Source organism: Anomaloglossus baeobatrachus, chromosome 6, assembly GCF_048569485.1.
Source record: "Anomaloglossus baeobatrachus isolate aAnoBae1 chromosome 6, aAnoBae1.hap1, whole genome shotgun sequence".
Lineage (NCBI taxonomy): Eukaryota > Metazoa > Chordata > Amphibia > Anura > Aromobatidae > Anomaloglossus > Anomaloglossus baeobatrachus.
Genome location: NC_134358.1, coordinates 23916002 through 23931565, shown reverse-complemented (window position 1 = coordinate 23931565; position 15564 = coordinate 23916002). Strand labels below are relative to the sequence as shown.

Sequence of the window (15564 nt, the reverse complement as noted above, 5' to 3'; positions counted from 1 at the left end):
TACACAGACCACAGTCTCGGCACCACTTCTCGACTGTCTTTCTCATGTGCACCCAGTAGAACCGATCACGGAGTAGGGTCTCCAACTTCTTCCACCCGAAGTGTCCTGCGTTATCATGGTAAGCTGCTAGGACCATTGGAGCATCCCTCTGTGGGACCACTATCTGCCAGACGAGTTCATTTGTTCGCCAGTTGACATATCTCTTGCAGAGCTTGCCTTGGTAGGTGAACAGTCGTCCCCTCTCCTTCCACAGCTGCTGGGCTTCTTCTGGAGCGTCTGGGCCAAGATGGGTCTCAGCTTGTGCTAGCTTTTCTTTGACCAATCGCACGGCCGGGTCACCGTTCTGTGTCTCTTCCCAATTATGGTGGAGTAATGGGTTGACCGAGACCTCGTGCTGGCTCGAGCGCTTCACTCCTACAGCATGCTCACACTGGGAAACACCTTGGTGATGGAAAGCAGGTAGCTCTATCTCTTCGAGTTCATCCAGGTCTTCTCCAGACTCGGGTAAGTGAGGCATTCTGGACAGCGCATCAGCATTGTTATTCTTCTTGCCAGCTCGGTACTTGATGGTAAAGTCAAAGTTAGACAGCCGGGCCATCCATCGCTGTTCCAACGCACCTAACTTGGCTGTTGCCAGATGTGTCAACGGATTGTTGTCCGTGAAGATGGTGAACTTGGCCGATGCCAGATAGTGCTTGAAGCGTTCAGTCACTGCCCAAACAATAGCGAGGAACTCTAGCTTGAAGGAACTGTAGTTTTCTGGGTTCCTTTCTGTGGGCCGAAGCTTCCTACTGGCGTAAGCTATCACCTTCTCTCTGCCTCCCTGCACCTGGGACAGAACTGCTCCCAGTCCCACGTTGCTGGCGTCTGTGTACAGTACAAACGGCTGGCTGTAGTCAGGGTAGGCCAGAATTTCTTCTCCCGTGAGAGCCCCTTTCAGCCGGACAAAGGATGTTTCTATTTGGCTGCTCCATTCAAATGGAGGTCTCTGCTTCTTAGCCTGCTTTGGCTGGCCCACCAGGAGATCTTGAAGGGGCGCTGCTATCTTTGTGAAACCATCAATGAACCTTCGGTAGTAGCCCACCAGCCCAAGGAACTGCCGCACCTTCTTTACCTTGGTGGGTCTTGGCCAGTCCTTGATTACGGTGACTTTCTCCGGATCAGGTGCCACACCTTCTGCGCTGACCACATGACCCAGGTACTGTACCTTTGGCTTCAAGAGGTGACATTTGGACGGCTTTATCTTCAGGCCATATTCCGACAAGGACTCAAACACTTCTGCTAAGTGCCTCAGGTGGTCTTCATAAGTCTTGGAGTAGACTATGACGTCATCCAGGTACAACAGCACGGTTTCAAAGTTGTGGTGGCCCAAGCAGCACTCCATCAACCTTTAGAATGTCCCTGGGGCGTTGCAGAGCCCGAATGGCATACAATTGAACTCGCAGAGGCCCATTGGCGTCGTGAATGCAGTCTTCGCCTTGTCCGCCTCTGCCACGGGAACCTGCCAATACCCACTGGTGAGATCCAAGGTGGAGAAATAGTTAGCTGATTTTAAGGCTGTTAGTGACTCCTCTATTCTGGGTAGTGGATAAGCATCTTTATGTGTAATGCGGTTAATTTGTCTGTAATCTACGCACATTCTCATTGTACCATCTTTTTTCTTTACGAGCACTAGGGGAGCTGCCCAGGGGCTACAACTATCTCTGATAACCCCAGCCTCCTTCATTTCCCGTAACATTTCTTTGGCACGCTGATACTGTGCTGGGGGTACAGGGCGGTATTTCTCTTTAATGGGATGATGATCACCCGTGGGGATTTGATGTTTAACCCCTTTTACCTGCCCAAAATCTAGGGGGTGTTTGCTGAAGACCCGCTCGTACTCCTGTACCACCCGGTAAACCCCATGCTTTTGGTGTGAGGGGGTGGAGTCGGTGCCCACATGTAATTTTTGGCACCAGTCTTCCAGCTGCCCCTTGGAGCCATTGTCTTCCGCCTGGTCGGACGGGATCAAGGGTTCCACTGCTTTGATGGTATTGTTGCTGACAGTGTACAGTTTTGCTACAGTGGCGTACCGGGGCAATTTGGCTTCCTCCTCCCCACAATTCAGGACACGGACGGGCACTCTCCCGTTGCGGACGTCTGCTACCCCTCTGGCTATCAGGACTCCAGGCCTACTGTCTGAATACACCGGTTCTACCAAGGCATGGTAGTCCTGACCCTTGAGGCCTATTGCTGCCCGACACCATATCAACATTTCACTTCTTGGGGGTATTGCAATGGGGAGGGGGTCACTTACCCTCACACTGCCAATTTCTCCTCCGGCCAGCTCTACCTGTTGCCTCCTCACCAGGGCTCTGATCTCCCTCTGTAGGGCACGCTGCTGCCCGGAGCTGGCAGTTTCAGACGCCTGTTGCAACAAAATTATCACTTCGGCAATACAATTTTCTATCACATTTGTACCAATGGTTAGCAGTGGGTCAGATTCTTTGCGATCAATATCTACAATTATCATCCCCTGACATGGCAATTCCACCCGCCCCACTTTAATGGTTACTTCTTTGTACCCAATTTGAGGCAAGGGCTGACCATTACTGGCCACAATTGTTAAATCATCATCTGGGCCATGGTCAATGTCTGAATCATCCCAATATCTTTTGTACAGTTTATAAGGGATGGTTGTTACCTGGGACCCCGTATCCAGGAGGGCATTCAAAGGGATCCCATCCAGCACAATAGGAAGGACCGGGCGTCCTCCCACATACTTGCTGCGACTGGGGGTTGAGCCGGGCTTCCTTACACCTGGGGGTTGGCTCCTGGCCCCAGGCTCGGCCCATTTAAAGGACAGTGTCTTGCAATATGGCCCGCCTGACTGCAGCGGCGGCAGATCGGTTGTCCCGTTGAATCATACCGGTCTGTATCTTTTCCTCGGGTCGGCGGAATCCTCCTCTGTCGCATCCATGGGACGTCATCTGGGCTGGAGGCCAACTCGATTCTTGCAGGCGATGGGGTCACTTGTAGAGACTGCACGGTCTTGGCAAGGGCAGCTACAGTCTTGGTCAGCTCCTGGACCTGCTGTCTGAGCTCTGCAGTGGGATCTTTATCCAGGGACTGCGCCTCAGCCTCTGCAGCGGCTCGTGTTGCAGGCACCACCCCGGGGTACGTGATAGCAAGAGGCCGGAGGGATACTGGGTCATTCGGTGTAGATTCTCTCAGTACCCGGATGGCCTGGTCCTTAAACTTTGCAAAGTCCAGAGCAGTGTTCTGCAGGACCATGATACGCAGCTGGGTCCTGTGGGCATCTGACAGGAGCCCCTCTATGAACTGCTCAGTTAGGAGTTTGTGTTCTTCACGTACACTCTCTGGGTCCACCTGTTTAACTGCTTTCAGGGCCTCCTGCAAGTTTAAGGCATAGTCCCTTATGCTGTCTGTGGCCCGCTGCTTGCACCCAAAGAATCTCATCTTTATCTCTGCTGCGGTGCGGGTGTCAAAAGTACTCTTTAACTTGGCCAGTATCTGGGTTGCTGTCCCTTTATCTGTATCAGGCCAGGACTTCACTTCACGCTGGGCCGCGCCGGCTAGCTGCCCCATTAATATGCCCACCTTCTGGCTCTCAGTCAGAGGATACACCCGGAACAAGCTGTGCAGACTTTCTCTGAAGTCGCTCAAGGTATGGGACTCCCCGGAGTACTGCGGCATCCATTCTGCTCCCGGGATGTACGGCATTGTGATCGGCATTACCGGCGCTACAGTGGGGGCTGGGGCGACGGCGACTGGGATTGCTTCGGCTGGTGCTGCGGCGTCTCGGGCTATGGCAGCCACCTGCCCTCCCTCCGAGTCAGACATCTTCCTCCCCCTTAGTGAACCTTACCAGGCTCCGTTCACTTTTCAAATTCCCTTCTGGGTCGCGCGGGGTTAACGGCGCTCTGCTCTGATGGCGCGCTCCCTTAACGCTCTTTGTCAGGCACGCCCCCCTTCTTCCTGCGCTCGGCGAGGCTAATGGCGGCGGCAGTTTGCAAACAGTAACACAGTCTTTTAAGCACAGTTTCTGCAGGCGCACAGTACCCGGTGGGACCGGGCACGAAATCCTGTTCGTGACGCCAAAATTTGACTCGGCCACCCCAGGGCTATGGGACACCCGGTGCCGGGCCGGACTAGTCCGGGGGACGTCAGTGGTGGCGGGGCCCGACTCCGTGGCCCTGGTGGGTGTCAGTTTAATATGGCTGGTGACTTGGGAGCAATTAAAGTATTTGTTTCGTGACGCCACCTGTGGTCTGCGGCTATTAAGCCGCCGCTGCTGTGTGAGGCCTCCGGGGTGATGATACGGCAGCAATGGTGGTACTGCTCCCCACAGGTGGAGCGGAGCCCCGGGGACACTGTTAGTGCTCGTGAAAGTCTATGGTGTTGCGTGGCTAACACGGTGCAGGGCCGACAGGCAATGAAAGAACCAGGCACAAACAACAGTCTCTTTACCTTCTCCTCTTTTACTTTAGGAACAGTCCAATCCTGGGAGACCGTCACAGGTGGTGAAGGGGATCCGGTCGGCCTGGAAGTACTTGGGGTGATCTTTCTGGCCAGATGAGTATGAGGCCTACTCCTGTTCCTTTCTTTACTACGATAGGACCCTGCTTCTCTGGATCCAGCAATGGCCCTCTTTGCTGCTGGGACCAGTGGTACGTCCCTTTCCCTCTGTGGTAGGCTGCGCAGGCCCTCTCTGGTGCTTCTCTGCTGGAGTCCACACCGGACCCTGATGCTGCAGCTGTACCTTGGGGCTGTTTATGGGCCAGGTGCTTGCAGCTCTCCTGCCCTTCGGATTCGGCTACCAGGGAGTATTTTAAGCCCTGGTGGCCACAGACTCCGATGTCCGAGTCTCTTCTCTGCCTCTCTGCTACTCCTGCTTCCCTGGGCCAAGCAGTTCCAGCTCCAGGCCCCAGATCCACAAGACAGCACACTCTGCGTCTGCTTCCTTTCACTTCTCTCTACAGACTGAACACTACTTCCTCCCTCAGGTCAGACTTAAGGAATGCTCCCTGGAATTCCAGGTTCAGAGCTCCCCCTGCTGGCCGGAGGGAGAACTGCGTTGGATGTTAAACTTGCTGGCCAATGGACCTCCCAATTACCTCCAGGCTCAGCATTAACCCTTTGGGAGGGCAATGCTGTTGTGGCGACCAGGTCCTGAGGCGCCACACTACCCCACTGCTCCGGTCTTGGCAGGGAGTGTTCTGGACCTGCGTCTTCTCTGCTCTGCACAGCGGAGGTGATGAAGTGATGTCATCGCGCCCGCTGTGCTGATCTGTCAGATCTCAGACGCAGAGGGAGAATAATGAAGGAAGGAGCGGACAGCAGAGCTCTCCCTACATCATCATTGCTTTCAACTGTACCTGTATCTACGATGCCAATACAGTTGAAAGTGTGATGTCAGGTAGGGGCTCAATGGCAACGGGCCCCACCAACTCACGGATCCCATAGTGGTTGTATGGTCTGGTGGAATATGATGGGTTCCCAGAATAGACAATTGAATTTAACCCCTTCTCACCATATATAGTACCATTATGTCTCAGCGCATGCGGTCTCTCGAGTTGAGCCTGCTCCATGGAAGGCAGATGCCAACCATGAAGAGAAACCCTCTTCAATGTGCCAGGCGCCATCGATTGTCAGCATTTTGACACTCAAATCAGTGACGACAATGCTCTGCAGTCAGGTGGAGACCCCCAAAGAGGAGGACCAACTGCAGTCAGGTGGAGACCCCGATGAGGGCGACGCTCTATTGTCAGGTGGAGACCACCAAAGAGGAGGACGAACTGCAGTCAGGTGGAGACCCCGATGAGGGCGACGCTCTATTGTCAGGTGGAGACCCCTGAAGAGGAGGATAAACTGCAGTCAGGTGGAGACCCCGATGAGGGCGATGCTCTATAGTCAGGTGGAGACCACCAAAGAGGAGGACGAACTGCAGTCAGGTGGAGACCCCGATGAGGGCGACGCTCTATTGTCAGGTGGAGACCCCTGAAGAGGAGGATAAACTGCAGTCAGGTGGAGACCCCGATGAGGGCGACGCTCTATAGTCAGGTGGAGACCCCTGAAGAGGAGGACAAACTGCAGTCAGGTGGAGCAGGGCCGCCACTAGGAATTTCAGGGCCCCATACTGGCAAAATTTTCGGGGCCCCTTGGGACTCCGCCCAGGCTCCACCCCCACCCATCAAACCTCCTACAGTCTCACTGCCACTCTTGGAAAAACATGTAATATATATATATATACACACACACACACACATATATGGCCTTCTGGTATATATGACCCCTTCCCCGGCCACTCATGGTGTATATGTCTTGCTCCTGGTATAGATGTCACATCCTGGGGGCCTCCTGGTATGTGTGTGTGTGTGTGTGTGTATATATATATATATATATACACAGTATATATATATATATTGCAATTATTATTATTACTTATCCCCCTCCTGGGCACATGCGGGTATATACGGTATGTTTCCAGCCTGGTTTCTTCCCCTCCAGGTGAATATGTCCTCCTCCCAGTATATATGTCCCATCCTGGGGGCCTCCTGGCATATTTGTCAAATAAATAAAAAAACAAAAACATTTTGCTCACCCTCCCCGGCTCCCACGTCGCACGTCGTCTTCTCTGAACAGTGAGCCGTGATGCATTTCAGCACCCTCCCGTGCATCTAGACCAGGGATGGGGAACCTTTTTTATGCTGGGAGCCATTTGGAAATTTCTACCACCCTTCGAGGGCCGCAAAAAATTATCAGCTTGAAAATTACCCTAATATATTTGGTTAATTGATTAATTAACCCTTACTGTGGTGGCTGGAGCTGCTTCTCTTTGGTGCGGCTGTGGTGTACGGTGATATTGATCATGTGGCTTCTCACAACTGCTTTTCCAAGTTTGTCTCGGTCTGGAGTGCAGTCAACAGATTGGTAAATCATATACATCAGGTAGGAGATGTTCAAGGCACACACATCACAGGAGGGGCTGAGCGCATATGTATATATCACAGGAGGGGCTGGGACATATACACCCATCACAGCAGAAGGGACTGGGGGCATATATATACATCACAGGAGGGGTTGGGGCTTGGACAGTACTGCTGGGCACAGACAGCACTGGTGGTGGCACGGACAACACTAGAGGGCCACAAACAGGACTGGAGGACATGAACAGGACTGAGGGAGCACAGACAGCACTGGAGGGAGGCACACAGCACTGCGAGGGTGGCACACAGCACTGCGAGGGTGGCAGGAGGCTCACACCCGAGAGGCAGGAGGCTCACAGCAGAGAGGCAGGAGGCTCACAGAAGGGAGGCAGGAGGCTCACAGCAGAGAGGCAGGAGGCTCACAGAAGGGAGGCAGGAGGCTCACAGAAGGGAGGCAGGAGGCTCACAGCAAAGGGAGGCAGGAGGCTCACAGCAAAGGGAGGCAGGAGGCTCACAGCAGAGAGAGGCAGGAGGCACACAGCAGAGGGAGGCAGGAGGCTCACAGCAGAGGAAGGCAGGAGGCTCACAGCAGAGGGAGGCAGGAGGCTCACAGCAGAGGGAGACAGGAGGCACACAGCAGAGGGAGGCAGGAGGCACACAGCAGAGGGAGGCAGGAGGCACACAGCAGAGGGAGGCAGGAGGCTCACAGCAGAGGGAGACAGGAGGCTCACAGCAGAGGTAGGCAGGAGGCTCACAGCAGAGGAAGGCAGGAGGCTCACAGCAGAGGGAGGCAGGAGGCTCACAGCAGAGGGAGGCAGGAGACCATGGGGTGGAGGTTCCCCACCCCTGATCTAGTTGAAGCAAGACAGGGGCTGGGGTCAGCGGGCCTGCGGTCGGCGGGCGGCCATGGGCAGAGATCAGCGCCCCCCACACAGCAGAGATCAGCGGGCCCAAGCAGAGATCAGTGCCCCCCCCAGCAGAGATCAGCGGCCCCGGGCAGAGATCAGCGGCCCCCAGCAGAGATCAGGGGGCCCGGGCAGAGATCAGCGCCCCCCCAGCAGAGATCAGAGCGCCCCCCCACCAGCAGAGATCAGCGGGCCCCGGCAGAGAACAGCGTCCCCCCAGCAGGGATCAGAGAGCCCAGGCAGAGATCAGCGCCCCCCACAGACAGAGATCAGCGCCCCCCCCAGCGGAGATCAGCGGGCCCGGGCAGAGATCAGCGGCCCCCAGCAGAGATCAGCGGGCCCAGGCAGAGATCAGCGCCCCCCCAGCAGAGATCAGCGGACCCCCCGGCGATCGTCTTCAGCTTACAGCGCTTGCCTGTCCCCGCTGGCTGCCGCGTCCTCGCCACCTCAGCCGCTGTTGCAGGAGTGTAATGAGGTCGCAGAGTGATGACCTCACCACACTGCTTCACGGCACACCCTGCCTCCACTACAGCACATGGCTAATTTGCATGCGCCGAACCCTTCGCATGCAAATTAGTCATGTCAGGAAGGGAAGCGAGTGCGACGAGGCGGGGCACCTATGCTGCTGCTGTGACAGGGGCCTGGTGAAGAGAAGGGGCCCTGATGGCGGCCCTGAGGTGGAGACCCCGATGAGGGCAACGCTCTACAGTCAGGTGGAGACCCCTGAAGAGGCGGATGAACTGCAGTCAGGTGGTGACCTTAACGAGGACGACACTCTGCAGTCAGGAGGAGACCCTGATGAGGACGACGCTCTGCATACAGGTGGAAACCCCAATAAGAACGACACTCCGCAGTCAGGTGGAGACCCCCGAAGAGGATGATGCTGTGCAGTCAGGTGGAGACAATGATGAGGACTACGCTCTGCAGTCAGGTGGAGAGTGGAGACCCCAATAAGGATGATGAGCAGCAGATGGTTTCTGATAGTTTCTGCAGAAATTCTTTGGTTTTGCATTAATTGTTGCAGCCACTTTCTGGGTGGCCAGTCTAAGACGATCTTGGAGGTTGGAGATGCTGGATGTGGAGGTCCTCGGCTGCTGCGGTTACACGTGGTCTGCAATTGTGAGGACAAATTCTCTAAAACGCCTTTGGAGACGACTCATAGTAGAGAAATGAACATTCAATTCACGGGCAACAGCTTCCTGCAGGCAGCAGTCAATTACACACTCCCTCAAAACTGGCGGCATCTGTGGCATTGTGTTGTGTACTAAAACTGCACATTTTAGAGTGGGCTTATATTGTGGCCAGCCTAAGGCACACCTGTGCAATAATCATGCTTGCCAGCCTAAGGCACACTTGTGCAATAATTACGTTGGCCAGCCTAAGGCACACCTGTGCAATAATCATACTGGGCAGCCTACACACCTGTCCAATAATCATGCTGGCCAGCCCAAGGCACACCTGTGCAATAATTATGTTGGCCAGCCTAAGGCACACCTGTGCAATAATCATGCTGTCTAATCAGCATCTTGATAGGCCGCACCCGTGAGGTGAGTGGCCTTAATGACCCAGGGCCATGATTTTCCAGGTCAGTGTGAATATGGTGATACCAAACCTGTATACTCACATATATATATATATATATATATATATATATATATATATATATATATATATATATATATATATATATATATATATAACTATGTATTAGTGGTGAAATAAAATTAACTTTGTGAGAAATAATTTGGTTTTCTGTCACCATTTTCGGAGATCAGTAGCTGTGTGGATTTTTTGCGCTGTCCCGTAGTCATTATCGATGCCATTTTGCATTATATATTCCTTTTTGGGCCATTTTTTGGGAAAATATAGCTTGTTATATTGTTTTCTTTATGACGACGTTTATGTTTTGGGTTAATTTTATATTTTGACAGAGATACCGGCTTATTTTTATTTATTTTTTCTTTTTATTCCTTTATTTTTTTTCTCCACAGCTGATGTTTCTAGTCGGAGCTCCCGCAGAGCCGCGCTGAGGTGGCAGCTCCTCACATGACAGGTGACATTCGTCTCATGAGGTAACCTGCCACTGTCCCGTCGCTGAGGTGACTGAAACTTCCCGCCCATTTTTCGCTGCCTGAGGGAAGAAACTCTGTCTCATTTACATACGCACAAGGCGTGACATCTGATTGGCTGTTTGGACAGCCTATAAAAACTCCGAAAGTCGCGCCCATCTAGCGACCAGTAGGCGTCATTACCGGTAGTATCAGGTAGAGGCCACGCCCTCTTTTACCATGACAACGCGATTGAAGCTTTATTATAGGCGCTGAAGCGCCATGTTGTGGGCGCGGTTAAAGGTCTGTTGGCATCGTTACTGTAAACTGTTCCTCGCTGTGGGAGGAGTTATTTGAAGTAGGCGGGGCTGAGAGTACAGGTCTGGCACGCCCTGGCTATGTTATCAGTGGAGCGCGGCGGCGGCGGTGGAGGCGGCTCGGTTCGGCAGCTGGAGACGGGTCGGCAGCTGGAGACCGGACCCTGAGGCCCGCACGGCTGCACCAGGTGTGTCTCACGTTACTGCCACTTACACTGCTGTGCCTGAAGCCTGACCCTGCACAGCCTCCTGCAAGTGCTAAGTGCCTGGTAAACGGCCTTTGGACTCTGAGCGCCCCTTGGTGCCCCCCATATGGTTCTCATGACCCCATATAGACCCTTTTGTTCTTAGGGCTCCGCCACCATCACTGCCTCAGGCCCCCCTCCAGCCTCTTTTCCCTCAGGCATTATCCCGGACCCCCAGACTGGAGTATGGATTTATTATAGGACCCCTGGAATTCCGAGTAACCATTCCGGAAGGATTTAGTTATTTTGATACATTGTATCCATTCTTTGGTGCCCACCTGGATGGCTGGTGATGAGCAGGTGTAACCCAGGGTCCGCCCACTCTCTGCCGGTGCCCTGCCGGGCTTCACCGTGACCGGACGCGTCATCGCCTTGTCCTGATTGCCCGTTTTGTGCCAGTCTGTCTATCATAATGCATCGGACGTCCGCCTGGTGATAAACTGCCCGCTGGATGCCCTCCTCTGCAGACATGGAGGATGCACAGCTTCCCTCTGGATTGCTGGAGATCTGTGTCCTCGTAGGACCCTCCACCGATGACATCAGAGACATAGACAAGGTAGGTTGAGTGGCGTAACCCCTCCCTCCCACTGTCAATGACATCAGAGACCTACAGAAGGCGGGTACAGTGACATATCCTGACATCAGAAACACAGAGAAGTTAGGTAGAGTGGCTCATCTCCCCCGACGATGACATCAGAGACATAGACAAGTTAGGTAGAGTGGCTCATCTCCCCTGACTATGACATCAGAGACATAGACAAGTTAGGTAGAGTGGCTCATCTCCCCTGACGATGACATCATAGAAACAGGCATGTTAGGTAGAGTGGCTCATCTCCCCTGACGATGACATCAGAGAAACAGGCATGTTAGGTAGAGTGGCTCATCTCCCCTGACGATGACATCATAGAAACAGGCATGTTAGGTAGAGTGGCTCATCTCCCCTGACGATGACATCAGAGAAACAGGCATGTTAGGTAGAGTGGCTCATCTCCCCTGACGATGACATCAGAGAAACAGGGATGTTAGGTAGAGTGGCTCATCTCCCAGGACGATGACATCAGAGAAACAGGCAAGTTAGGTAGAGTGGCTCATCTCCCCTGACGATGACATCAGAGAAACAGACAAGTTAGGTAGAGTGGCTCATCTCCCCCGACGATGACATCAGAGAAACAGACAAGTTAGGTAGAGTGGCTCATCTCCCCCGACGATGACATCAGAGAAACAGACAAGTTAGGTAGAGTGACTCATCTCCCCCGACGATGACATCATAGAAACAGGCATGTTAGGTAGAGTGGCTCATCTCCCCTGACGATGACATCAGAGAAACAGACAATCTAGGTAGAGTGGCTCATCTCCCCTGACGATGACATCATAGAAACAGGCATGTTAGGTAGAGTGGCTCATCTCCCCTGACGATGACATCAGGGAAACAGGCAAGTTTGGTAGAGTGGCTCATCTCCCCTGACGATGACATCATAGAAACAGGCATGTTAGGTAGAGTGGCTCATCTCCCATGATGATGACATCAGAGAAACAGACAAGTTAGGTAGAGTGGCTCATCTCCCCCGACGATGACATCAGGGAAACAGGCAAGTTTGGTAGAGTGGCTCATCTCCCCTGACGATGACATCAGGGAAACAGGCAAGTTTGGTAGAGTGGCTCATCTCCCCTGACAATATAAAACTAGAAAAAAGAAGGGCTGATAGGGTATTGCCAGATGACAGGAGTAATATATAAAGATATATACACTCACCTAATGTGGTTGTGAACGTCACAACCACTGATAAAGCATGAGATAATGGCGTCTGCTGCAGCCCCACGTGGACGAGTGTTCAAACAGGAGAAGGGGTTAACGCTGCGCATCAGCCAAATGAAGATGTACAGTTGTTGATATTGATATCTTTTATTTCATAGGTGTACGCGTTTCGAGGTAGAAACCTCTTCCTCAGGACCAGAATATCAACAAAGCATCGACAAAGATGCGTTAACCCCTTCTCTTCTCCTGTTTGATGTCATCGTCGGGGGAGATATTCAGAGAAACAGACAAGTTAGGCAGAGTGGCTCATCTCATCCGACGATGACATCAACCCCCCCCCCCTTGCATAGCTGTCCTTGACATCAGAGACCTAAACAAGGTGCGTAGAGCGTTGCATTCCCCTCTCCCCGCATCTGAGACATAGGCAAGTTGGGTTGAGCAGCACACACACCCCCCACCACTATAGATGACATTGGAGCCATAGACAAGGCATGTGTTGAGCGACGCATCTCCCCTGCCGACGATGACATCAGAAACAAAGACCAGGTAGGTTGAGTTGCACCTCCCGATATCACCCCCTGTCGATGACATTAGAGACTTAGTCAATGTGGGTTGCGCGGCACATCCCGGCAACACCACCACCAACGACGACCTCAGAGACACGGAAAAGGTAGGATGAGCGGTGCCTCCTCTGTGACAATGACATTAGAGACAAGGTGGGGTTTAGCGTCACATCCACCCCATCAATGCCATCACAAACACAGAAAAGGGAAGTTCAGCGACACATCCCTCCCCCCCGCCGTCTATGACATCATGGACAAGGCATGTGTTGAGCAGCGCATCCTCCCTCCTGTCGATGACATCAGAGACACAGGCAAGCTAGGTTGAGTGATACATCCCCTTCCCCCACTGTCTGACATCAGAGACCTTGACACGGCTGATTGAGCAACACGATACCCACACCATCGATGACATCAGGGACCTAGACAAGGCGTATGTTAAGCAGCGCATCAGGTTCCCCCCGTCCCCTTTCCTCCCGTTACTGACATCAGAGACGCAGACAAGGTAGATTGAGCGACACATTACTCCCCCTATCGATGACATCAGAGCAGAGGTGTGACGTCATTTATTTTCGATGTTTCATTTAGAGCCCTCCATTAGACTTATATGGGCCCTCCAGATGATGTCAGGGGGATACTTGGATGGCAGCAGCTATTACTGTTAGATAACCAACTGCCAGACCTACTCCACTGTCCCCATAGAGCACTTCATCATCGATGTGTTTAAAATCCGCAACATGTCAATTTCTCTTGCAGTAAATATGCTAGCGGCAGCAACCTGAGTCGGCTCAGATAGCTGTTAATTAACGGCGTAAATGCTTCTAAATATTTCTGACATTTAAGTGTGGCACGGTGGTTAGCACTGCAGTCTTGTGGTGGCTCAGTGGTTAGCACTGCAGCCTTGCAGTGCTGGGGTCCTGGGTTCGAATCCCACCAAGGACACCATCTGCAAGGAGTTTGTATGTTCTCCCCGTGTTTGCGTGGGTTTCCTCCGGGTTCTCCGGTTTCCTCCCACACTCCAAAGACATACAGATAGGGAATTTAGATTGTGAGCCCCAATGGGGACAGTGTTGCTGATGTATGTAAAGCGCTGCGGAATATGTTAGCGCTATATAAAAAATAAATATTTAGATTTAACCCAGCGGGGTGTGGATACAAATACTCCCCACCCCTCCCATGATGGACTGTAAACTACCTTGTCGCTGCCATCTTAGTACTCCTACAAAGCCTGTGCCTATGTCTGGGCTACAGAGCGGATTAAGTGGTGTGAGTAATGAAAGATCAGAGGGTCAAGTCCTGCAAGAGACTAAAAAATTAGTAAAATTAAAAGAAACAAAAAAAAGTCTGAAAAAAAAAGCCATACTTGTAATCTCTCACATCTGCAAATGTCCGTTTAGTCAAAATATAAAAGGATTCAACTTGTATGTTAACACTAAACAAAAATTCACACTCCTCCAAGAATGTAATTTAAAGGCAAACAAAACATGTACCCCAAAATGATACGAGAAGCCGAGGCTGCACGGCGCACAGCGGGCCCAGGAGCCGAGGCTGCACGGCGCACAGCGGGCCTGGGAGCCGAGGCTGCACGGCGCACAGCGGGCCTGGGAGCCGAGGCTGCACGGCGCACAGCGGGCCTGGGAGCCGAGGCTGCACGGCGCACAGCGGGCCTGGGAGCCGAGGCTGCACGGCGCACAGCGGGCCCGGGAGCTGAGGCTGTATGGCGCACAGCGGGCCCAGGAGCCGAGGCTGCACAGCGGGCCCGGGAGCCGAGGCTGCACGGCACACAGCGGGCCCGGGAGCCAAGGCTGCACGGCGCACAGCGTGCCCGGGAGCCAAGGCTGCACGGCGCACGGCAGGCCCAGGGGCCGAGGCTGCACGGCTGCACGGCGGGCCCAGGGGCCGAGGCTGCACGGCGGGCTCAGGAGCCGAGGCTGCACGGCGGGCTCAGGAGCCGAGGCTGAATCATGGATGGGATCAGAGCGATGCAGGTCGGGTGACCCGAGGTATCAGGAGGATGTGGGTCTCATGACCACGGGGAAGTTCCCGATGAGTGTAAACCTCTTCCCGCATTGTAACCTCTGTGAGTTTCTGTACACGCACGAGTCACTGATGAATGTATGGAATTTATACATCAAGCTCCATTTCACACTGTCAAACATACAAATGTGACTGAGGCATGGACGGATGGAGACAAGTTGCTTCTTTGTTACTCTGTACAGAGATGTGACCCCCATCGGATCGCACTTATCCTGAGACCACGGAGGCCATCAATAGATGGCGAAATGCTCTGCGAGAGATGAAGAAATCGCAGCCGCCTCTTCCTTCAGTTCCTTATTTATGTTTTTCCACCACAGACAGGAAAGCGATGATCTGAGGACGTGAACTATTGGAGCCGGCCGCTCCGCTTCCTCTTCTGTGTGGAGCAGTAGGGTGAGAGCAGAGGTGCCGCTAAACGCAGGAGGTCGCACCGCGCCGAGAGCTGCGGGACCAGGGTCCCAATAGTTACATGAGTAGCTGTCGGGCAATTCTTTGTCTTGTTGGGCTGAAGGTAACGACGTTGTGTAAAACTACAACTCGTTCTGCGATAAACAACGGCGGCCATGTGACGCAAAAGAAAAGAGTTATAGCTTTTGGAAGTAAGAAAATTAAAAAAAAACAAAACTGCGGGGGAGGGGGGAGTCCCAGTTATGAAGGGGTTCACGTGATTCTTCTGAAATAATGTCAACCTGTTCCCGACTTGCACCCGTGCATGGTAGTGCCCGCTCATCACTAGTTACGAGTACTGAGCACCTGAGCATGGTAGT

General features: G+C 53.1%; 1 protein-coding gene and 1 long non-coding RNA gene across 2 annotated transcripts in view; one reads left to right on the top strand and one right to left on the bottom strand.

Annotated features, from left to right (window-relative positions):
• The window catches only part of LOC142243950 (uncharacterized), a 237124-nt gene that overhangs the window by 88781 nt on the left and 132779 nt on the right, over positions 1–15564 (bottom strand). The gene's annotated exons all lie outside the window — the stretch shown is intronic.
• DENND3 (DENN domain containing 3) overlaps positions 10237–15564 on the top strand; it is an 83166-nt gene continuing 77838 nt past the window's right edge. The window contains exon 1 of the mRNA XM_075352824.1: positions 10237–11000. Coding sequence (XP_075208939.1) covers positions 10896–11000 — 105 coding nt within the window. The 5' untranslated portion in view covers positions 10237–10895. The remainder of the gene's footprint in view (positions 11001–15564) is intronic.